The sequence below is a fragment of the Tachypleus tridentatus genome, chromosome 13, assembly GCF_004210375.1.
Source record: "Tachypleus tridentatus isolate NWPU-2018 chromosome 13, ASM421037v1, whole genome shotgun sequence".
Lineage (NCBI taxonomy): Eukaryota > Metazoa > Arthropoda > Merostomata > Xiphosura > Limulidae > Tachypleus > Tachypleus tridentatus.
Genome location: NC_134837.1, coordinates 60,432,457 through 60,451,684, shown reverse-complemented (window position 1 = coordinate 60,451,684; position 19,228 = coordinate 60,432,457). Strand labels below are relative to the sequence as shown.

At 36.4% G+C, this 19,228-nt stretch overlaps 1 protein-coding gene across 1 annotated transcript; it reads left to right on the top strand.

Annotated features, from left to right (window-relative positions):
* Window positions 1–1,465: 1,465 nt before the first annotated feature.
* LOC143236221 (ras-like GTP-binding protein Rho1) lies at window positions 1,466–18,842 on the top strand. Its single transcript, XM_076474500.1, is given in 3 exon segments — window positions 1,466–1,767; window positions 1,770–1,891; window positions 18,043–18,842. Coding segments are annotated over 3 exon segments (576 nt in total). The 5' UTR covers window positions 1,466–1,736; the 3' UTR covers window positions 18,466–18,842.
* Window positions 18,843–19,228: the final 386 nt, after the last annotated feature.

Here is a 19,228-nt window from a genome sequence, read left to right as displayed (position 1 = left end):
CACCAAATGACATATCACCACAAAAGTTTTAGATGTTTATGCTTTCCTTCAACCAAGTTCAGTCCCCCTACGAAGAACACGGTTAGCCATTCTTGGTGCACCAGAAGTCATCAGCGCTTTTCCCTTTATCGATAGTTCTAACTAGATAGAACTCGTGTACTTTTACAGCATTTACTAAATTTCTGTATCTAGGAGGGGACTTCTTTTAGAGTCAAAAAGGTACTCATGAAGGTTGGTGTTCAACTGTCCCTCTTCACGATGGTGTATTTGTTTCAGATCGTGACAGATTGACACTTTTACTGAAAACTCTCACTGACTTACTCTTCAAGGTTTTATTTAAGGATGTATAACTGCAACAGGAAACCTTGCATTTATCAAGTGGCTAGTCAATTTCATTAGAACTTAACCGAGGCCATAACCTTTAGACATCACCTGTACTAAAATGAACAAAGTTGCTGCCGACCTACTCACACAACGTGCAGTATTGAGCAATATTGCCTCACACCCAGTCTGAGAAAAGCAGTTATTAATCCTGGAATATGGAATGAAATCAATGTTTGTTTCGTGGTGACGAAAAGTCACCTGAAGCAAAATGTATCTCAAGACAGCTTGTATGGGCATTAAAACTTTTACTAAAATAAAGTAGAGTACAACGTTTTGGACCTTCCTAGGTCATCTTCAGATTGACAAAAAAAATACTTGAAGATGACCTAGGAAGGTCGAAATGTTGTACTATATTTAATAAAAGTTTTAATATCCATACCGGCCATATTGAAATACATTAATGTTTGTTTGCTGGAAGAAGCATGTTATGATAATCTAAGATCTAGAAATTTCATGAATGTTAAGGGCTATTTAATTATCCATAAATTTCTAGTTAAATATAAAAATGACTTCGTGAGTTAAATAAGTTAAATGAATATTTAGTGAATGATTTGAGTCAGTGACAGTTAGTAAGGTAAACAGCGATTCAATTAAACAATGAGTTATATAGTGTGATTGTTATTGGTTAATTAGTGGGAAATTCATACACCTAAGCGTATTTGTAAGTTATTTTCGAAATTTATGTTGAAAAAACGAGAATTATACTAGGCCTACTGGAAAACTTAAGATGTAGAAGAGTTACTGAAGTAATTAATCAATTCGTTATCACTATGTGGTCTCTACTTGATATTATTTTCACCAAATATTCCAAAAGAATTTGACCAACTATATAAAACTCTTCAAGAAAATTTATCGGGAAGAAGTATGTGTATTAATTGCAAGAAAGCAAGAAGATTAGACCATTCGTTAGCATTTAGCTCGTCACATACAAAGAGAAACGAAACCAAGTATTTTTAGCAGAATATAATATTTGAAAAAATTCCTGAACAAGCTATTTTGGCGTCCTTTAAATATAAAAATAATAAAATAAAAGTTAAATTCATTAAAGCTAAGGAGTGTCCACTACTAGATGGCAGTGTCATTGCATGATTCACCCAAAAAGAGTGAATTCGTAGTTTATGGTACTAAAATTTTAAAATTTCTGGGACTGACGTGATAGGTATTAAATATTTTGCAGATTATCCGATGACAACCACGTTTATTACTTTAGTTTCAGTATACATTTAGCCGAGAAAGTTTAATCAGTGATTTCACGTTTTGTGATTATAAGTCCCTTTATTAAGGCTTTAACTTAAGAGTTGTTTGTTTTTTCAAGACTTCGGCTCCAATACCAAAAAAGTAAGCTAAGTACTATGGCTGCCATTAGGAAGAAATTAGTTATCGTAGGGATGGTGCTTGTGGTAAAACGTGCTTGCTAATTGTCTTCAGTAAAGATCAGTTTCCAGAAGTCTATGTACCAACTGTTTTCGAAAACTACGTAGCTGACATCGAAGTCGATGGGAAACAGGTCGGTCTTCTCTAAAATAACGTAAAAATACAAGTTTAATTATTATGCATCAGACTTTCATTTACATCAATAATAATTGTTAGTGTGTTATCGTAAGCTTAAGATTACAAATAATATAGCTTCTTAAGGACAAGAAGGAACCATTTGGTCTTTTGAAGTTTATGGCTAACCCATTATTGAAAAAAGTAAAAATGAAAGTGGTAAATTTTCAAGAAACTGTAGTATAACTATTATATGTTTAGTAGTTTGTCTTCTGCTATGAGTAATCTGTTGTCAGAATATCATTTGGCAAATTGATGTTTAATTAATGATTCTCAGCATGGCTTTTGGAAGCAGTTAAAACTTTGAATTTATATCAGAATTTCTATTTCTACCACTTTGAACAAGGTCACCTTAATTAATGTTTCTTAACATTACAAATAATAAGAGACCATTTGATCTCTGTACACCTACAACTGAGAAAAACTCAAAATTTAAGTAGAGCCTTATTTGTCTATTTCAATGTAAAACTATTGTAAGTTCTGCATTTCAGTTCACAGCCAAGAGCAGCTTCCCTAGTTAATAAAGTTGCATCAGCTGGAGCCTACATTATATTTTTAATCCTAAAGTTGTGTCTTAGTATCTGTAGAATACAACACAAGGAAATCAAAGGCCTTTCCTCAGATAAACTTGTGAATTCAATGAGATCATCACTTATCCTTCTATTCTCAAGAGAAACAAGTTAAGGCTTCCTAATCTGATTTCATAAGACAGCCTTTCCATCTCTAGTATAATTCTGATATCCTTACTCCAAACACATTGAACAAAGCAATGCAACTTCTCAGCAAAGGTAACCAAAAATTGCAAATATTTCTAGTTAGGCCTAAGTAGTGATTCATATAAAGGAAATATTGTTTCTGTTGAATTATAATCAATATGTATTTAAATAAACCATTACATTCTCTTAGCTCTACTCCGACAAACAGAGCACAAACTGTAAAGATTGTCTAGGTGACATATTCATGATGAAACTTAGTTGCACAGGCAGCAACTATCTGTTGTAGAGGATGATGTTTTGAAAATCTTTGGTCTGAAATCTGAATACTGTACTGAGGTTTTTTTCTTTATGGCATGAGGTTGGTATTACTCTGCCAAGTGAAGATTGTCTATTAAACTTGAATAAAACAGTAAGACAGTAATATTGCAAGTTAATGTTTAAAGACAAGTACTCATCATTTTCTATAAACTATTTGTATGCACATGATGAATGTATCAAAACTATAGCAAGAGTTTTGTAAGTTTTACATAGTGAAAGTGAAATTTCATTGTGTTTATCAATATATGTGTCAAATTAAAGTTTCTGTTCACATTTCTCCTTATTTTCTAATAGTATGTTTCTGATGTCAATTCCTTAACATTCTTGTAGTCTGCGTCTTCTCGTTCCCTTTCAACATATTACTTCCTGTTTTAACTACAAACATTCATGTGCTATATTCACTGTTGTGATATATACTGTTTTATGTTGGTTAATTTAATAATTTTGTTTATACAGATGTTTTCAGAGTTTTCGTGTTAGGCTTTCATAGGTTCTTTGAAAGAAATGTTATAGAAAGCTACTTAATTGTATCTTACTTTTTTTGTTTTGCACAATCCTTATTTATAGTTCACATGTAGTCAACTGGTTCTACTTCATCTTTAACCCTTTCCATACAGGTCAAAGACCATATCAGATTTGTTCACTTGCTTCAAAGTTTCATTGAACTGCTATTTTATAAATTTATGTCAATAAGTTTGTATCAAACTATGTAATATAATTCAAATCTTTGTATTATAAATTATTTAATTTGTTTTAATGAGTCGTGTGGTATGTTTATACTAGATGTTTGTGATATCAGTCTATTGTTTTATAAAAATTAGGAACTTCAGCTAGATATCAACGAGCTAGAATCTGAAACAAGAAAATCCTATTTTTTCTATCGGCTCATATATTGATAATGTACTCAGTAAAACATGGTGACCCCACTCACTTGTTTTTTTCCAAACAGTTCCTTATATATACACTTGTATATATGACATGAATAACCAATCACAAGCTCAGAATGTCCTTAATGGTCTTATCAACCACTTTAAATATAACATCATCATTTTTTCTTTCAAGACAAATGCTTATGTAATTCTATAGTATTAGTACAATAATTTATGATTTTTGGTTATACAGATGTGTGTGTGTGTATATTTATGTATATAAAACCTAAAAAAAAAAATTAACACCCTCCATTTGTGAAATGTCTTAAGGCTTACTATCCTCCAACAAGCTGCAATTGAATACAGGTCATAACTAGAAGAGATAATTGTTTAATTCTGTTTTTCATTTACTGTTCTATGTTTTTAGAAAACAAGTTTCAAACTTCTTTGTAAATAGTAATAATGTATACCATATATTATGTATCATAACTAAATCATAACTGTCTTTTACAAAACACTAGTCTACTAAAACACGACTAAAGGCGGATTCCACTGGACCTGTAATGAAGGGGTTAAGTAATCATGGTTTGGTGGATTCCATTGGGCTCATAATGAAGGGGTTAAGTAATCATGGTTTGGTGGATTCCACTCAACTTGTAATGAATAGGCTAAGTAACCATGGTTTGGTGGATTCCACTCAACTTGTAATGAAGGGGTTAAGTAACCATGGTATGGTGGATTCCACTGGACCCATAATGAAGAGGCTAAGTAATCATGGTTTGGTGGATTCCACCCAACTTGTAATGAAGGGGTTAAGTAACCATGGTTTGGTGGATTCCACTCAACTTGTAATGAAGGGGTTAAGTAAGCATGGTTTGGTGGATTCCACTTGACCTGTAATGAAGGGGCTAACTCATCATGGTTTATTGGATTTTACTCAACCCATAATGAAGGAGCTAAGTAATCATGGTTTATAAATTCATGGCCCTTTATATCATATAAAAATATCAAAATAGTTCCTAAACATACTTGCCATTTGCTGACACTTATAGCTATTCCTCTACCATCAGGTTTTCAACTTTACTACTCTGAGCATTGGGTTTACTTGTTCCAGTCTTTTATACTCCACCTAACTGCCCCTTTGCAATATTTGTCAATGTACCCTCTATCATACTATATATAAGCACTTCACTCACATAATATAATACCTTTTTTCAAAAAATCATTTAGTCTTGTTTTTATTCTGATTATGTATTGTTCCTGGTTATATTATTGTTTGGGTATAATGCTCATGAAACTTGGGTGTTGCTGCAGTGTCCTTGTTTGGCATTGTAGTGCATCCCCTCTTAGGGCTCCCTGGTGGGTGGGGTCAGTGGGCCCTGAAATATTACTTCTTTATTATGGATACCCCAAATGAAAGTAAAATAATAAAAAAAAAAAGGCCATAGGTAAATCATGTCTTGAAGCTTCTGAACAGCAATCTTCAACACCTGTACCTCATTTTCTGACATTTCATTCTTTTTCAAACAAATCTTTAGAGCAGGTGTCTCCCTTTCTTATTCAGAAGAGACTAGAGGGGCTTGCTGGCTCTCCAAAGTCAGTCCAAAAGCTTTGTACTTGTGATATATTGGTGGAAACATCCACTCCAAAACATAGTGAACTGCTCTTGTGTTTGAATGCTATTGGAGATATGTCCATTGAGGTTACTTCCCATGTTACTTTGAATGTCAGAAGGAGTTACTGCTGAGAGGGATTTAAAGAACATCTCCAAGTCAAAAATCATTCATTTTTCCACCCAAAGAGTTTCTGTAGTGAGGCATATCTCCACTCACAAAGATGGAATTATGATGCTGACCAATGTCCTAATTTTGAGTTTCACATCACCTCATCCACCTGCCACCATCAAGGTAGGTTATTTAAATTGCAAAGTATGATCATATATTTCAAACTCTCTCAGATTTTTCCAACGTCAGCAGTTTTTTTGCTCAAAGACATCATGCCATGGTTCCTTGATGTGTGCTAGTTTTGGTAGCAGGCACTGTGATGCCTACAAGTGTGTAGTGTACATTGTAGTGGCTCTCACCCATCTTATTTACTGTCCACCCCTCTATCTCAGATGTATGCTGCTGCACTCCATTCCACTGCCACATTGGGAGTACAAACACATCTCTCCTTGCTGCAGACAGAGTCCTTTTCAAACCATGTGAGAAGTCTTCTGCCCTCAGTGGTCAAGAAAGTTGATGAATCAATGTCAAAACCCATCTCTATGCCCACCATTTTTCTAGCAGCTCCCTAGATCAATTCCTTTGATTTTGGGTTTAAGCATTTCCTTGGGTCCATCTTTATCTCTGGTCCCAAGATGCAGAGAGGTGTGGCTCTGCTGGTTGTCCAGCATGTGCCACTCAATACACCTTTGGAGGCCAGAGCCATCCATGTTTCCTTGGGTCATACCATCACTGCTTGCTCTCTTTACCTGTCTCCTATGATCAATCAGACCTTGATGTTCTGATTGAACAGTTACTGTCTCCCTTTTTAATCTTGGGATATGTTAATGAACATAATGCCCTCGGGGGAGGTGCTGATATTAATTGATTGAAGGGGCTGCTCCATAGAGAGTATGCTCTCATATCACAACCTTTTTCTCTTCAATACTGGTTCTCATTCTCACTTTTCATAGAGGGTTTACAGAAACTCGCAAGAGGGTGATCATTTTCAAAGGCACTGGCTATGGTTGATGTCACCTGACTCATGCCCCAGTGGAAGTTGGGCCAAGCTGACTGGCCCTTTTTCACTGCTCTTTCAAGACTTGGTGCTGTCATCAGTAGATGACTGTGTGGCAGCAGTAACTGACTGTATTATCTAAGCAACTGCTCAATCTATTCCTAAAATCTTGACACAGTTTCTATGGCATCCTCATCCATGGTGAAATCCTGCCTGCTACATGGCAAAGGCTCAAAAATGGGCCTGGGATACCTTTCATAGGTATCCACACTTTCCTGCCATGTTACATGTCAGCAGGCCTGTGCACATGCTTGGTAGGTAAGACATCATAGCTAGAAGGAATCTTGGATTAAATTCACAAACAGCACCTCTTCTACCACCAATTCCAAAGTCATATGGGACAAGATTCAGAAGGTCAGTAGGCAGTATACTTCTGTCCCTCTTTTGATCTTACTTTTCTGTGGTTGGTAAGTTGATACCCAGAGCATCTGGACAAAAGCTTTTGCAAGTATCAAGCATCCCCCACCTTTTTAGCCATCAAGACTCAGGCAAAGTGATTGCCTCTTTCCTTTCAGGCTGATCATTTCTACGACTGTAATCACCCTTTTACACTGAGTGAGCTCAAGCTTGCTCTTCATTGGTCTGACCTGATGATGTACACTACAAGATGCTGTCCCATTTCTCTCCTGTTTCTTTTGATATTCTTCTGGTTGATTTTAACCAGATCTAGCAGGAGAATACTTTTTATGATGCTTGGCACCATGTTATTGTTCTACCTTTCTCTAAGTCTGGGAAGGATCCCAAAATTCCTTCAAACTACCATCCAATTTTTTTGACAAACTTTTTCTGTAAGATCTTAAAAAGAATGGTTAATGGTCATCTTGTTTGGTTCTTCAATTAAAACAACCTCCTCTCACCCACCCAGTATGGGTTCCAACAATAGCTCTCCACCATGGACCACCTGATTCGATTTGAAACTCAAGCAACAATATCTTGTATTCGTGTTCTTGAACCTTGAGAAGGCTTACAATACTGTGTGTATGGCATTTTGTGAGACCTCCACTCATATGGGTTGCATGGCCATTTACTCAGTCATTCACTGAAGTGGACCACAGCAAATGTCTTTACCTTTTCTCTCTCTAAAACTGTTTGCATGCACTTTTGCTGCTAAAGGGTATTCCCCCCTCCAGAAACTCCATGTCGATGAAGTTGTGCTTCCTATGGTCCCTGAGACAAAGTTCTTGGGGATTACCTTTGACCGTAAGCTGACCTTTATACCACACATTAAGCAGCTATGAGTCAAGTTTACAAGGGCACTGAACATTCTCCATGTCCTCTCTTCCATCTCTTGGGGAGCAGATCAATGTTCTATGCTGAAGATCTGTCTTGCCATCATGAACCTCTGCCATTTGCAGCTGTCTTTACTGTAAGCTTTGAAACTTTGATCCATACTACATCATCCCACTTGGGGTTGTGTTTTCCTTCCTCAGTGGGTCATGCTTTTTCAAAACAGATGGTCTGCCATTGCTCCTTTTGGTCTTTGTATCCAGGTGCAGTTGGATGAATTGGGTCTGTCTTTTGGTGACATTGCTATATCCACAGGTCAGCCCATCTCAACATTGCTTATTACCATCCCCAAGTGTGACCTTTCTTTGAGTCATCTGAGAAGGTTGGATATTCCCGATTGGAAGTACTGTCTTCTGTTTACCGATCATCTTTCAAACCATCCTACCATTCCCATTTACACTGATGGTTCGAAATCAAGTGACTCTGGGCTCTGCCATGGTTTGTTGTGGTTAGGGAGTTGCACAAAAGATCCTCTCTACAATTTCTTTGTTCACTGCAAAATTGTATGCCATTTCTCTTGCTGTGGATCGTATAGAAGCTAAGTAGTACTCGAATTGCACTATTTATACTAATTCGCATAGCTCTCTAATGGCCCCTCATTGTGTATTCCTGTACATGGTGAGGTGACCTCCCAGGGAAGGTTCTGTTCTTTCAGTTTGCCTCCTCTGAGATCTAAACATCCACCCAAGTGTTTGCTGCACATGGTGATCCATGAAAGGGAGGAGGGGTCCAACCCTAACACACCACTTTTGTCTTGAATTCCTGTAGATGGGTGGCCCCCCTTGGATCAGTCGGCTGGTCCACTTGGGCTAGGGTCAACCAAGTACCAATGTTGGAAGTTCTCAACAGGAGTTGTGGACATTGTATCTAATGCTAGTGTTTGGGTATAGTGCTTATGAAACCCTGGTGTTGCTGCAGTGTCCTTGTTTGACATTGTAGTGCATCCCCTCATAGGATTCCATGGTGGGTGGTGGGGTCAGTGGGCACTGAAATTTCACTCTTTATTATGGATCCTCCAAATAAAAACTTAAATAAAATCATAAAAAACAGTCCATAGGTAAATGACCACGTCCTGCAGATCCTGAGCAGCAATTTTTAACATCTATACCATCTGTTGTACCTCATTTTTTATCCTATATTCTCTTTTAGAAAAAACATTAGGGCAAATGTCCCCCTTTTTTTATTCAGAAGAGACCGGAGGGATTTGCTGGCTCTCCAAAGTCAGTAAAGAAGCTTCAATCTGGTGACATATTGGTGGAAACATCCACATCTCAATACAGTGAACTCCTCTTGAATTCAAAGGCAATTGCAGATATACCTATTGGATGACATCAAAACACTGATTGCTTCCTACCATCCTGTATGTTTTTCCTTACAGGAAACATTTCTGAAACCTGCCAATACAGTCACCTTTTGGCAGTTTCTGTACAAAGAAGTGGCAAAAACAAGGTGTGCACATGCTGATCAACCAACAGTGCCATTCCTCCATGCACTCGTCCCACCCTTGGAAGCCATAGGCATCCATGTTTCCTTGGGTCATACCATCACTGTTTGTTCTCTCTACCTGTTGCTTGGAGAGACATATGATCAATCAGACCTTGATGCTCTCATTGAACAGTTGCTGTCTCCCTTTTTAATCCTGGGGGACTTTAATGGGCATCATCCACTCTGGGGAAGTGCTGTTATTAATAGGAGGGGCCACTCTGTGGTGCGTATGCTCTCTGATCACAACCTTTCTCTTTTCAATACTGGTCCTTGTACTTATTTTCATACACCTAGTTACTCCTTTACTGCTATTGATCTCTCAATTTGTTCCCCTTCATTATTCTCCCATTTTTCATGGATGGTTGACAATCTACAAAGCAATGATCATTTTTCTATAATTTTAGAGAGACTGGTTGTGGTCATTGCCACTTGACCCGTGTGCCCTGGTGGAAGCTGGATCAGTCAAACTGGCCCTCTTTTACTGCTCTTACAGAATTTGATCTTACCATCGTCTGTAAGCCATCAATAGACGACTGTGTAGTAGTAGCAACTGACTGTATTATACAAGCAGCTGCTCAGTGTATTCGTAAAACCTCGACACGTTTTCCACTATATCCTTGTCTGTGATGGAATCTTGTCTGCCACGTGGCATGGAAGGCTCCAAAATGGGCCTGGGATACTTTTTGTAGATATCTCACATTCTTGAACTGCATCGGTTTCCAGCGGCCCCATGCACATGCTTGGTGGGTAAAATGTCAAAGTCAGAAGGAATCATGGATTATGTTTACAACTGGCATATCTTCTACTACCAGTTCTAAAGTCATATGTGACAAGATTTGAAAGGTCAGTTGGCAATATAATTCTGTCCCCTTTTCGATCTTGCTCTCTGATGGCCAGGAAGTAGCTGCTACCTGGAGCATTGCCAATACTCTAGGTGAAAGCTTTTACCAGGTATCTAGCACTTCTGCTTCCTCCTGCACCTTCTTAGACATCAAGAATCGGGCAAAGCAATCACCTCTTTCCTTTTGAGCTGCTTGTCTCTGTGACTATAATCGTCCCTTTACACTGGTGTAACTCAAACTGGTCCTTCATCAGTCTGGCAGTTCATCGGTTGGACCTGATGATTTAAGCTATGATATGCTGCACCATCTATCTCCTGCTTCTTGCTATTCTTCTGATTATTTTTAACTGGATCTGACAGGAGAATGTTTTTCCCTGATGCCTGGCACCAGGCTACTATCCTACCTTTCTCTAAGCCTGGGAAAGATCCCAAGATTCCTTCAAACTACCATCCAATTGCTCTGACGATCTGTCTCTGTAAAACCTTGGAGATAATGGTTAATGCTCATCTTGTTTGGTTCCTTGAATCAAACAACCTCCTCTCACTCACCCAGTGTGAGTTCCAACAACAGCGCTCCACCATGGACCACCTGATTCTACTTGAAACGTCAGAGAAGTATTTCTCAAATGACAACGTCTTGTATCAATATTGTTTGACTTTGAAAAGGCTTATGATACAATATAGAGGTATGGCAGTTTGCGAGACCTCCATATATATGGGTTATGTGGACATTTGCCCATTTTTATTAATTTTTTAATTAACAGGAGTTTCCAAGTTCATGTGGGATTGACACTTTCCCTTTCTTTTCTACAGGAACTTGGAGTCCCTTAAGGCTGTGTTTTGAATGCCACACTTTTCAGTATAAAAATTAATGCCATCACTAAACAACTCCCTCTCACTGTTGCAAACAGGTTCTGTATCTACGACTTTCACACCTCATGTCAGTCTTCGAACCTGAGGTATATTGAGCAGCAGCTACAGACTGCCCTCAGTCATTTACTGAAATAGACCACAGCAAACGGCTTTACTTTCTCTCTCTCTCTAAAACTGTTTGCACGTACTTTGGCTGCCAATGGTATATTCACTTTGATCCTGAACTCTGTATTGGGGGAAGTTGTGCTGCCTATCGTCTCTGAAACAAAGTTCTTGGGGCTTATCTTTGACCTAAGCTGACCTTTATACCACACATGAAGCAGCTATGGGTCAAATGTAGAAGAGCACTGAACATCCCTCGTGTCCTCTCTACCACCACTTGGGGAACAAATCGATGTTCCATGCTAAAGATATATCATGCTCTTATTCGATCGAAACTTGACTATGGATCACTGGTATATGGCTGGACCTTAAAGATGCTGGACCCCTTTCGTCATCAAGGACTTCACCTCTGCACTGGGGCTTTCCACACTTCCTTAGTTCAGAGCTTATGCATAGAGTTTCATGAACCTTCTTTGCACTTCTGCTGTTTGCATGTCTTTACTATATGCTTCGAAACTTCGTTCCTTACCAAAGCATCTCACCTGGAGTTTTATTTTCCTTCCTCGGTAGGCCATACTTTTTCAGAACAGACAGTCTGCCATTGTTTCTTTTAGCCTTCATATCTAGGTGCAGTTGGATGAATTAGATCTGTTTTTTAGATAACATTGTTTTATCCACTGGTCAGCCCATCCTACCATGGCTTATTACAGTCTCCAAATATAACCTTTCTTTAAGTCATCTGAGAAAAGCAGATACTTCCAATTAGAAGTACCTTCTTTTATTTGCTGAACATTTCTTGAACCATCTTTGCATTCCTATTTATATGGATGGTTCAAAATCAGATGACTGTGGGCTCTGCCATGGTTTGTTGCAGTTTGGTGGTTGTGTGCAGAATACCCTCTACAGCTTCTTTGTTCACTGCTGAACTGTACACCATTTCTCTTGCTCTGGATCACATAGAAGCTAAGCAGTACTCAAACTGCACTATTTACACTGACTCACTTAGTTCTCTACTGGCCCTGGAATTGCTTTACGTTAGGTCACACCCTGTTCTCACCGATATTCAAAACCAACTGCCCATCTCTCTTTAACATTTACTTGTATCAGTTTTGTGGATATCAGGCCACATTCGTATTCACAGGAACGAGCTTGCCTACACCACAGCTAAATCGATCTGCTCTGACACTATCACCGGTGTGCCTGTTCCATACATGGACTATGGTCCTGTATTCAAAGCTCAGCTCCGTACCAGCTGGCAGTCGACTTTGAGTGAGCAATGCGAAAACAATCTTTTCCAAATAAAACCCTATATTGGACTTTGGCCATCTTGCTTCCATAAGGATCGGAAAGAGGAAGTTGTTCTAACTAGACTACGCATTGGTTACAGTTTGTAACTCATTGTTTTCTTTTATCTGGAACTAATGCACCAGTGTGTAGTCTGTGTAATACTCAGATCACAATAAGACACATTTTACTTTCTTGCCATCATTACAACTCTCAACAACTGCACCATTTTAAACATGTTCTGTTCCAAGATTTGTCCATAATGTTAGGCAGTGTTATTGGTGATGGTGACCATCCACCTTGGTAAAGTTTTCAGTTTTTTAAAGACCATTAATCTTTTTAATGCTGTTTAAGTTTTTTAATTTATACATTAAACCTTTTTTAATGTGGCTCCCTTTTAAGAATCACAATCCATCTAGTTCGATTTGAAATTAGAAAATGGCTGTAACGTTAAATAACTCAAAACCAGGACTGGAAAGGCAAACTTCAGGTTACTAACACTGCTGTTTGAACTACCTATCAGTCATCCTAGGGAGTTATTAAAATTTTCCTACATGTCTTTTAAAACTTTTTTTGCTCTACTTTTTTAAAATGGCCATAATGTCAAATAACTCGGAACCAGGACTGGAAAGGCCAACTTGAGGTGTCTGACGTGGTTTTTGTACCTACCTGTTAGTCTTCCTGGTGAGTTATGATAATTGCAATTATGCTACAGAAAGTTCTTTACGACTTCTAATACTGTAGTTTTTCTCTTAACATTGTAGACTAGATGTACACTTTGGCTTTATGCTATTTATGTTTCTTTTACCTTAATATCCTTTTATGAATTTTACTAAATTACTTTACTTTACCTTTTTACCATATGTTTGGTGCAGATAGCCTAGCTGCTTTGTGCCATAAAACACTAAATCAACCAACCAACTCTTTATTGGCTCTGGAATTGGTGCACATTAGTTCTTACCTTGTTCAAAACCAACCTTCCCATTTCTCTTTAACATCCCCTTCTATCTAGTTCTTCTGGATACAAGGCCACATTTGTATTTGCAGGAATAAGCATGCTGAGGCTGCAACTTAGTCTTCTCCTCTGGTGCTATCACTTCCATGCCTGTTCCATACATGAACTATAGTCCTGTATTCAAGACTCAACTCTTCACCAGCTGGCAGCAACTTTGAGTGAGCAGTATTATAACAAGCTTTTCCAGTTAAAACCCTGTATTGGACTTTGGCCATCTTCTTTCCATGAGGATTGGGAGGAAGTTGTCTTAACTAGACTATGCATTGGTGACAGTTTTTAACTCATTGTGTTCTCTTATCTGGGACTGATGCACCAAAGTATGGTCTCTGACACTCAAGTCACAATAGTCTACATTTTATTATTGTCATTGTTAGGACTCTGAACGAAGGCACTGTTTTAGACATATTTTATTCACAGTTTTACCCCTGATGCTGGACACTTCTCCTAACAAATGTTTATTTTTAAGGACCAATGACCTTTTTAACACTTTAAGTTTTTAATTCAAAAATTGGACTTTAACCATTTTTTAACTTAATTCCTTTTTAATTTTCAATTTTTTTACCAGTCTTTTGGTACAGGTAGCCTAGTTGCTTTGTGCCATAAAATACCAAACCAACCAACCAACCAGACCCACCCTGTTCCAGTTATAGTATCTAGCATCCCTCAACAGCTGGGGTGGGAGTCCCTCTTGGTTGAGGTTGCCCATGATTTGCTTCATTGTGAGATGAATACATAGATTTGGCCTAGGAATCTCTTCTTTGGGTTTTGAAGCTGCTTTTCTTGATGTTCCAAGACTTTCTGGGGGAATTTGGACTTGTTTCTCTGACAATTTCTTTTACTAAGTTAGCTCTTTACAAGGTCAGTTTGGATCAACCATCTCCTGCTCCTTTCTTCAATTTTCACTCAGGTGTGTAAGGTTTTGAGACTTTCTCAGTTGCCTTTGAGTTTACTCCTTCCTTGTAACAGAATTCTTGGGTTTATCATCCAGAAGGACATCTATTTAGATTCAAAAAGGCTAGATCTGTTTTTGGACATAAGGGATTCAGGACTGGAGACTGTATTAAGTTTGCACAGATCTGAATTTTTTTGCATTTTTCTGACCATTGCTCTTGTTCTGAGGTATTTGTCTTCTATCAGACTTTTGTCTGAAGCCTCTGAGCATTCCTTACACTAATTTGTGGGTGAATTGGGTTCTTTGCTAACTTCCACAATGGTCAGATTGTCAGCTTCCATTCTCTTTTTGGTTCTGGGCTCATACGTTGTTGTGACTTCATCCATCTCCTTTTCTCTGTCCATTGTTGCTTCCAAGTGTTTTATGGGCATTATTATCAAGGATTGATGTTGCCCATTTACTTTCTTCATTATCATCCTTGGCCTTTCAGCTATTTTTTGGGTACAGTGAGTAGTCTGGACACTTCTGTTCATCACTTGTCTCTACTTCTCAACTTGAGTACCTCTGTCTGTCTCTACACAATAAATTCCATCCTTATCCTTAGTTCAGGGTATTTTAACTTAAAGATAGCTTCTTTTAGAACAAGGGCATTGGGCAAACATTTCAGCTTACTGTTATTTTTTATACACATTATTGTTAAGTATGTGGCTTTATCATGAAAGTTTCATGAGAGATGGCACAACATATTACAAAATGTCATTAAAATAGATATGGCAATTTTGAAAGAGACTCTAAGTGGGCTATATGTACGGTGGATATGGAAAACTGGCATTACCAGCTATATGTAATGTGGGTATGGAAAACTGGCATTACCAGCTATATGTACAGTAGGTATGGAAAACTGACATTACTGGCTTTACATATAGTGAGTATGGAAAACTCACATTCCATACAGTGTTTTTTATTGTTTATGACTTAAATATCCTTCATAATTGCCAAATAAAAGATGAACAGTGTATTATTCTCAGAGAAACTAAGTAACTAAACCATTCCAAGTAGTGAACCAAGTACAAGAACAGTAGGTATAACAGACCTCAAGCTATTAATGTGTGTTTTTTAGGGAATGTTGTATGGCATTTGTCAGGATTCCTGATCTAAATGGTTTCTGAGAGTTTCGAACAAGGAAACACTCAATAAACCACATAAGGCAAGGAAGTGAAAAATGTGATGAATAAAATTCTTATGTACATGGACAATGATCTCTGTGACAAAGCATTATGTTATTTTGTTTTTGCTATTTACTTGCCATTATCATTCCGTTAATTATGTCATGGATGTCTAATAATGATAACACATGCTTTTTTTCAGGTTAGATAATAAAATCATTTTTCTCTAACCATAATGACACTAAGATACTACACAAAATTAACAGCAGTTTTAAACATCAGTTAACCCTTTCACGATGGGTCACAGGTCAAAGGTCATGTCATCACATTTGTTGACTTATTAAAATACTATTTTTCGAATTTATATCAGTAAGTTTGGAATCAAATTATATATTCTAATTCAAACTTTATATGAGTTAATTTCTTAATTTAAAAGTAAATATTAGAAGAACACGTTTAAATGTAGATTTTAATGAGTTGCATGATATATTGAATGCAGAACTGTTTAAAATTAGATGTTTATGATGTCAAAATACTAAGTCTATAATTTTATACAAATTAAGAACAAAAGTTACTGATATTATCAAAGTATAATATAACATAACAACTTCGTATCTTGTTTTTGCCAAGATGTGACTTGTGTATTGAATCAAACACGGTGGGCCTCATTCAACTCTTTCCATTTTTAGAAACAGTCCCTTGCATACACTTCAATATATAACATGTGAATAACCAATCAACAGCTTAGAATGTCCCCAGAGTGGTTTTCCCCACCAATTTTATCTTTGAAAAGACTACCACATTTTTCTATCCAAGTTTTCAAGAAGGTAGTTTGTAATTGTAGTCTGCTTGATGTTTCATACTTTTAAAAAATCTTATTTACTAAGCCTAGTAGATCATAATTCCATTCTATTGTATCAGTGTAGTTATTTATGAGTTTTTGTTTATTCAAATATATATAAAACTGTAAACAAAATTTTCATATCCTTCATGTGTGAAATTTTAAAGGGCTTAGCAACCTATGTCCAACAACAACCAGTTACAAAGGTTATAACAAGAAGAGATAATTGTTTGTTTTACTTCATTTATTGTTCTATATTTTAAGAAAAATAAGTTTTAATAACTTATTTGTAAATATATATATATATATATATATATATATATATATATAATGTATAATAATTGAAATATGTCTGTATATTACGAAATACCGGTCCACTAAAAAACGGCCACGACAGGGAACACTAAAGGTCAGTTTTACATTACTGTATATGTAACGTGAGTACACATGCACCATATCAATGTTATGTAATGTTAGCTAGGCAGGACTGGAATGCCAACATAAAAAATAAATAAATATATATGAATATATAGCGTTATGAGACTTAAGCTACTTAGACTAAACATTTGTATTTTCATGTGATAATATGTTGTTATTCTAGCATGAAAAAAGCATACTTTATATTTTTAAGTTTTTATAATGGTTACAAAGTTGGTCAAGTGACAGACCTCACATAGAGTATAGAAAATAACCCAAAATAAAGTCTTACTAAAAACAAACATTTGAAATGTATTTAGGAAGTTTTAGAGATCACTCAAATATTTGGGATTTTTGGGATGAAGAATAGTTTTTTTAATCATAACATCAAATCACTTTGCATTCAGACTAATAATAAAAAAGACTATATTCACAAACAAATCTTTAGTAAAAATATTTCATTAAAACATTTGATTTTTTGTACACAAAGTTCTTGTAATCTTTGCTAAAAGTCTACCAACTTTTATGAAGATACACATGCTGCATCAAAAGTTAGAGCAAATACTTAATGTGTGCAAATGGTGTAGTTGAACTTGTGTATATTATACTGAACCCATAATTAAATGGTTAATCATTCTACTCTGACCATAATAATGCTCTAAATATACTGTTTCTTTAACAAAATTAAACATCAGTTATTTCTTAAAATGCATTTTCCTTCCTGTAAACAGAAATTCATGGAATTAATAGTGCATAGTAATTGAGACAGTCTTATCTGCAAACAGATGAAACAAAGCAATGACCTATTACCATAATAAAATAGTGCTTTCCTATATTCACCTTAGATACACTCAACCTTGGTTAGGTGTATATGTGAAGCTTGCATATCTTTGACCTCACTAAGTAGTAGTCCATGTTTGCTTCTACCAGTATTCTTGGTGATTTGTGTTAATATTGACTGCTTGTTTTCTGTTTGTACACACACACACACACACACACACACACACACTTCTTCATTCTTCCTAACCTCTGTTTTAAGTTAATAGTTTATTATATGGAGATACATAAAGATGTATTAAAGAACATTCTTAAGAAAGGTGATGTGTTAAAGTATACATTTTATTGTTATTGTAAGAAAGTTCTATGTTTACTGTGAATTTCATGTTTGTTTGATGTTGTTTTTTTCATTTCCAGATGTTAAACTCTATTTTATTACACAACAGGTGGAGCTGGCTTTGTGGGACACTGCTGGCCAGGAAGACTATGACAGACTCCGTCCTCTGTCGTATCCTGACACAGATGTCATCTTGATGTGTTTTAGTATTGATAGCCCGGATAGCCTAGAGAACATCCAAGAAAAGTGGACACCAGAAGTCAAGCACTTTTGTCCCAATGTCCCTCTTGTTTTAGTAGGAAACAAGAAAGATTTGCGGAATGATCCAAACACCATCAAAGAGCTTGGCAAAATGAAACAAGAGCCAGTCAAGCCAGAAGAAGGCCGTACCATGGCCGAAAAAATCAATGCCTTTGGTTATTTGGAATGCTCTGCAAAAACCAAAGATGGTGTACGAGAGGTATTTGAAATGGCAACAAGAGCAGCACTGCAGGTGAAGAAAAAAAAGAAGAAGAAATGTGTCCTGATTTAAAGTTACTTCATTATCATCATCCAGCCGTTGCTTGTAGATTATAATTAGGAGAAAATCTGGTACATATTTGTAAGTCTACATCATGAGAGGGTTCAATTTCCTACATATGTGTGATGTGTATTTTTAAATGACCTGAATTAATATATTACCTAACAAATTATTTAATATTCTTAATAAATTTTGGATTTCTTGAAATTCCTGAGAAATACATGAATAAAGAGTGAACACCATTATACTAAACCCATAAAACATATACCTTTGGTTGGATAAATTTATTGCTGAACATGTTTATTTGGAATTTTTTTAGATCTTATGAAGTCTTCATTATCTATTTGTAATAATGTAGAAGCTATGAATTAAACCATGGTTGAAAAATGTGTATGTAATATTATTTTAAACATGTTAAGAATTGTAATATTCCAATATTTTTCTTTTGAAGTAAAGATGGATTAACTTAAATGTGTATGATTGCAAATTTACAAGAATAATCATTACATCAAATATATTGACCTCTGAAATACTGAAAACTGTTGAGTTTAATTGTGTGCTACTAACAAGATATGCAATTAAGTACTCTATTTCACACATTTACTCATAATACCCCACTCCTACCTTCATCCTAGAGGACTAATTTAGCTACCATATCCTTTTTTCTTTCTTTATTGAAGGTCGTTTTTATTCAGGCCTCATAATCTTCAGTGTCTACAGAGCTGGTTTTGTTTGCTACTGTGCTAGCCCTAAGTTTCATGATACTTCTTATGGT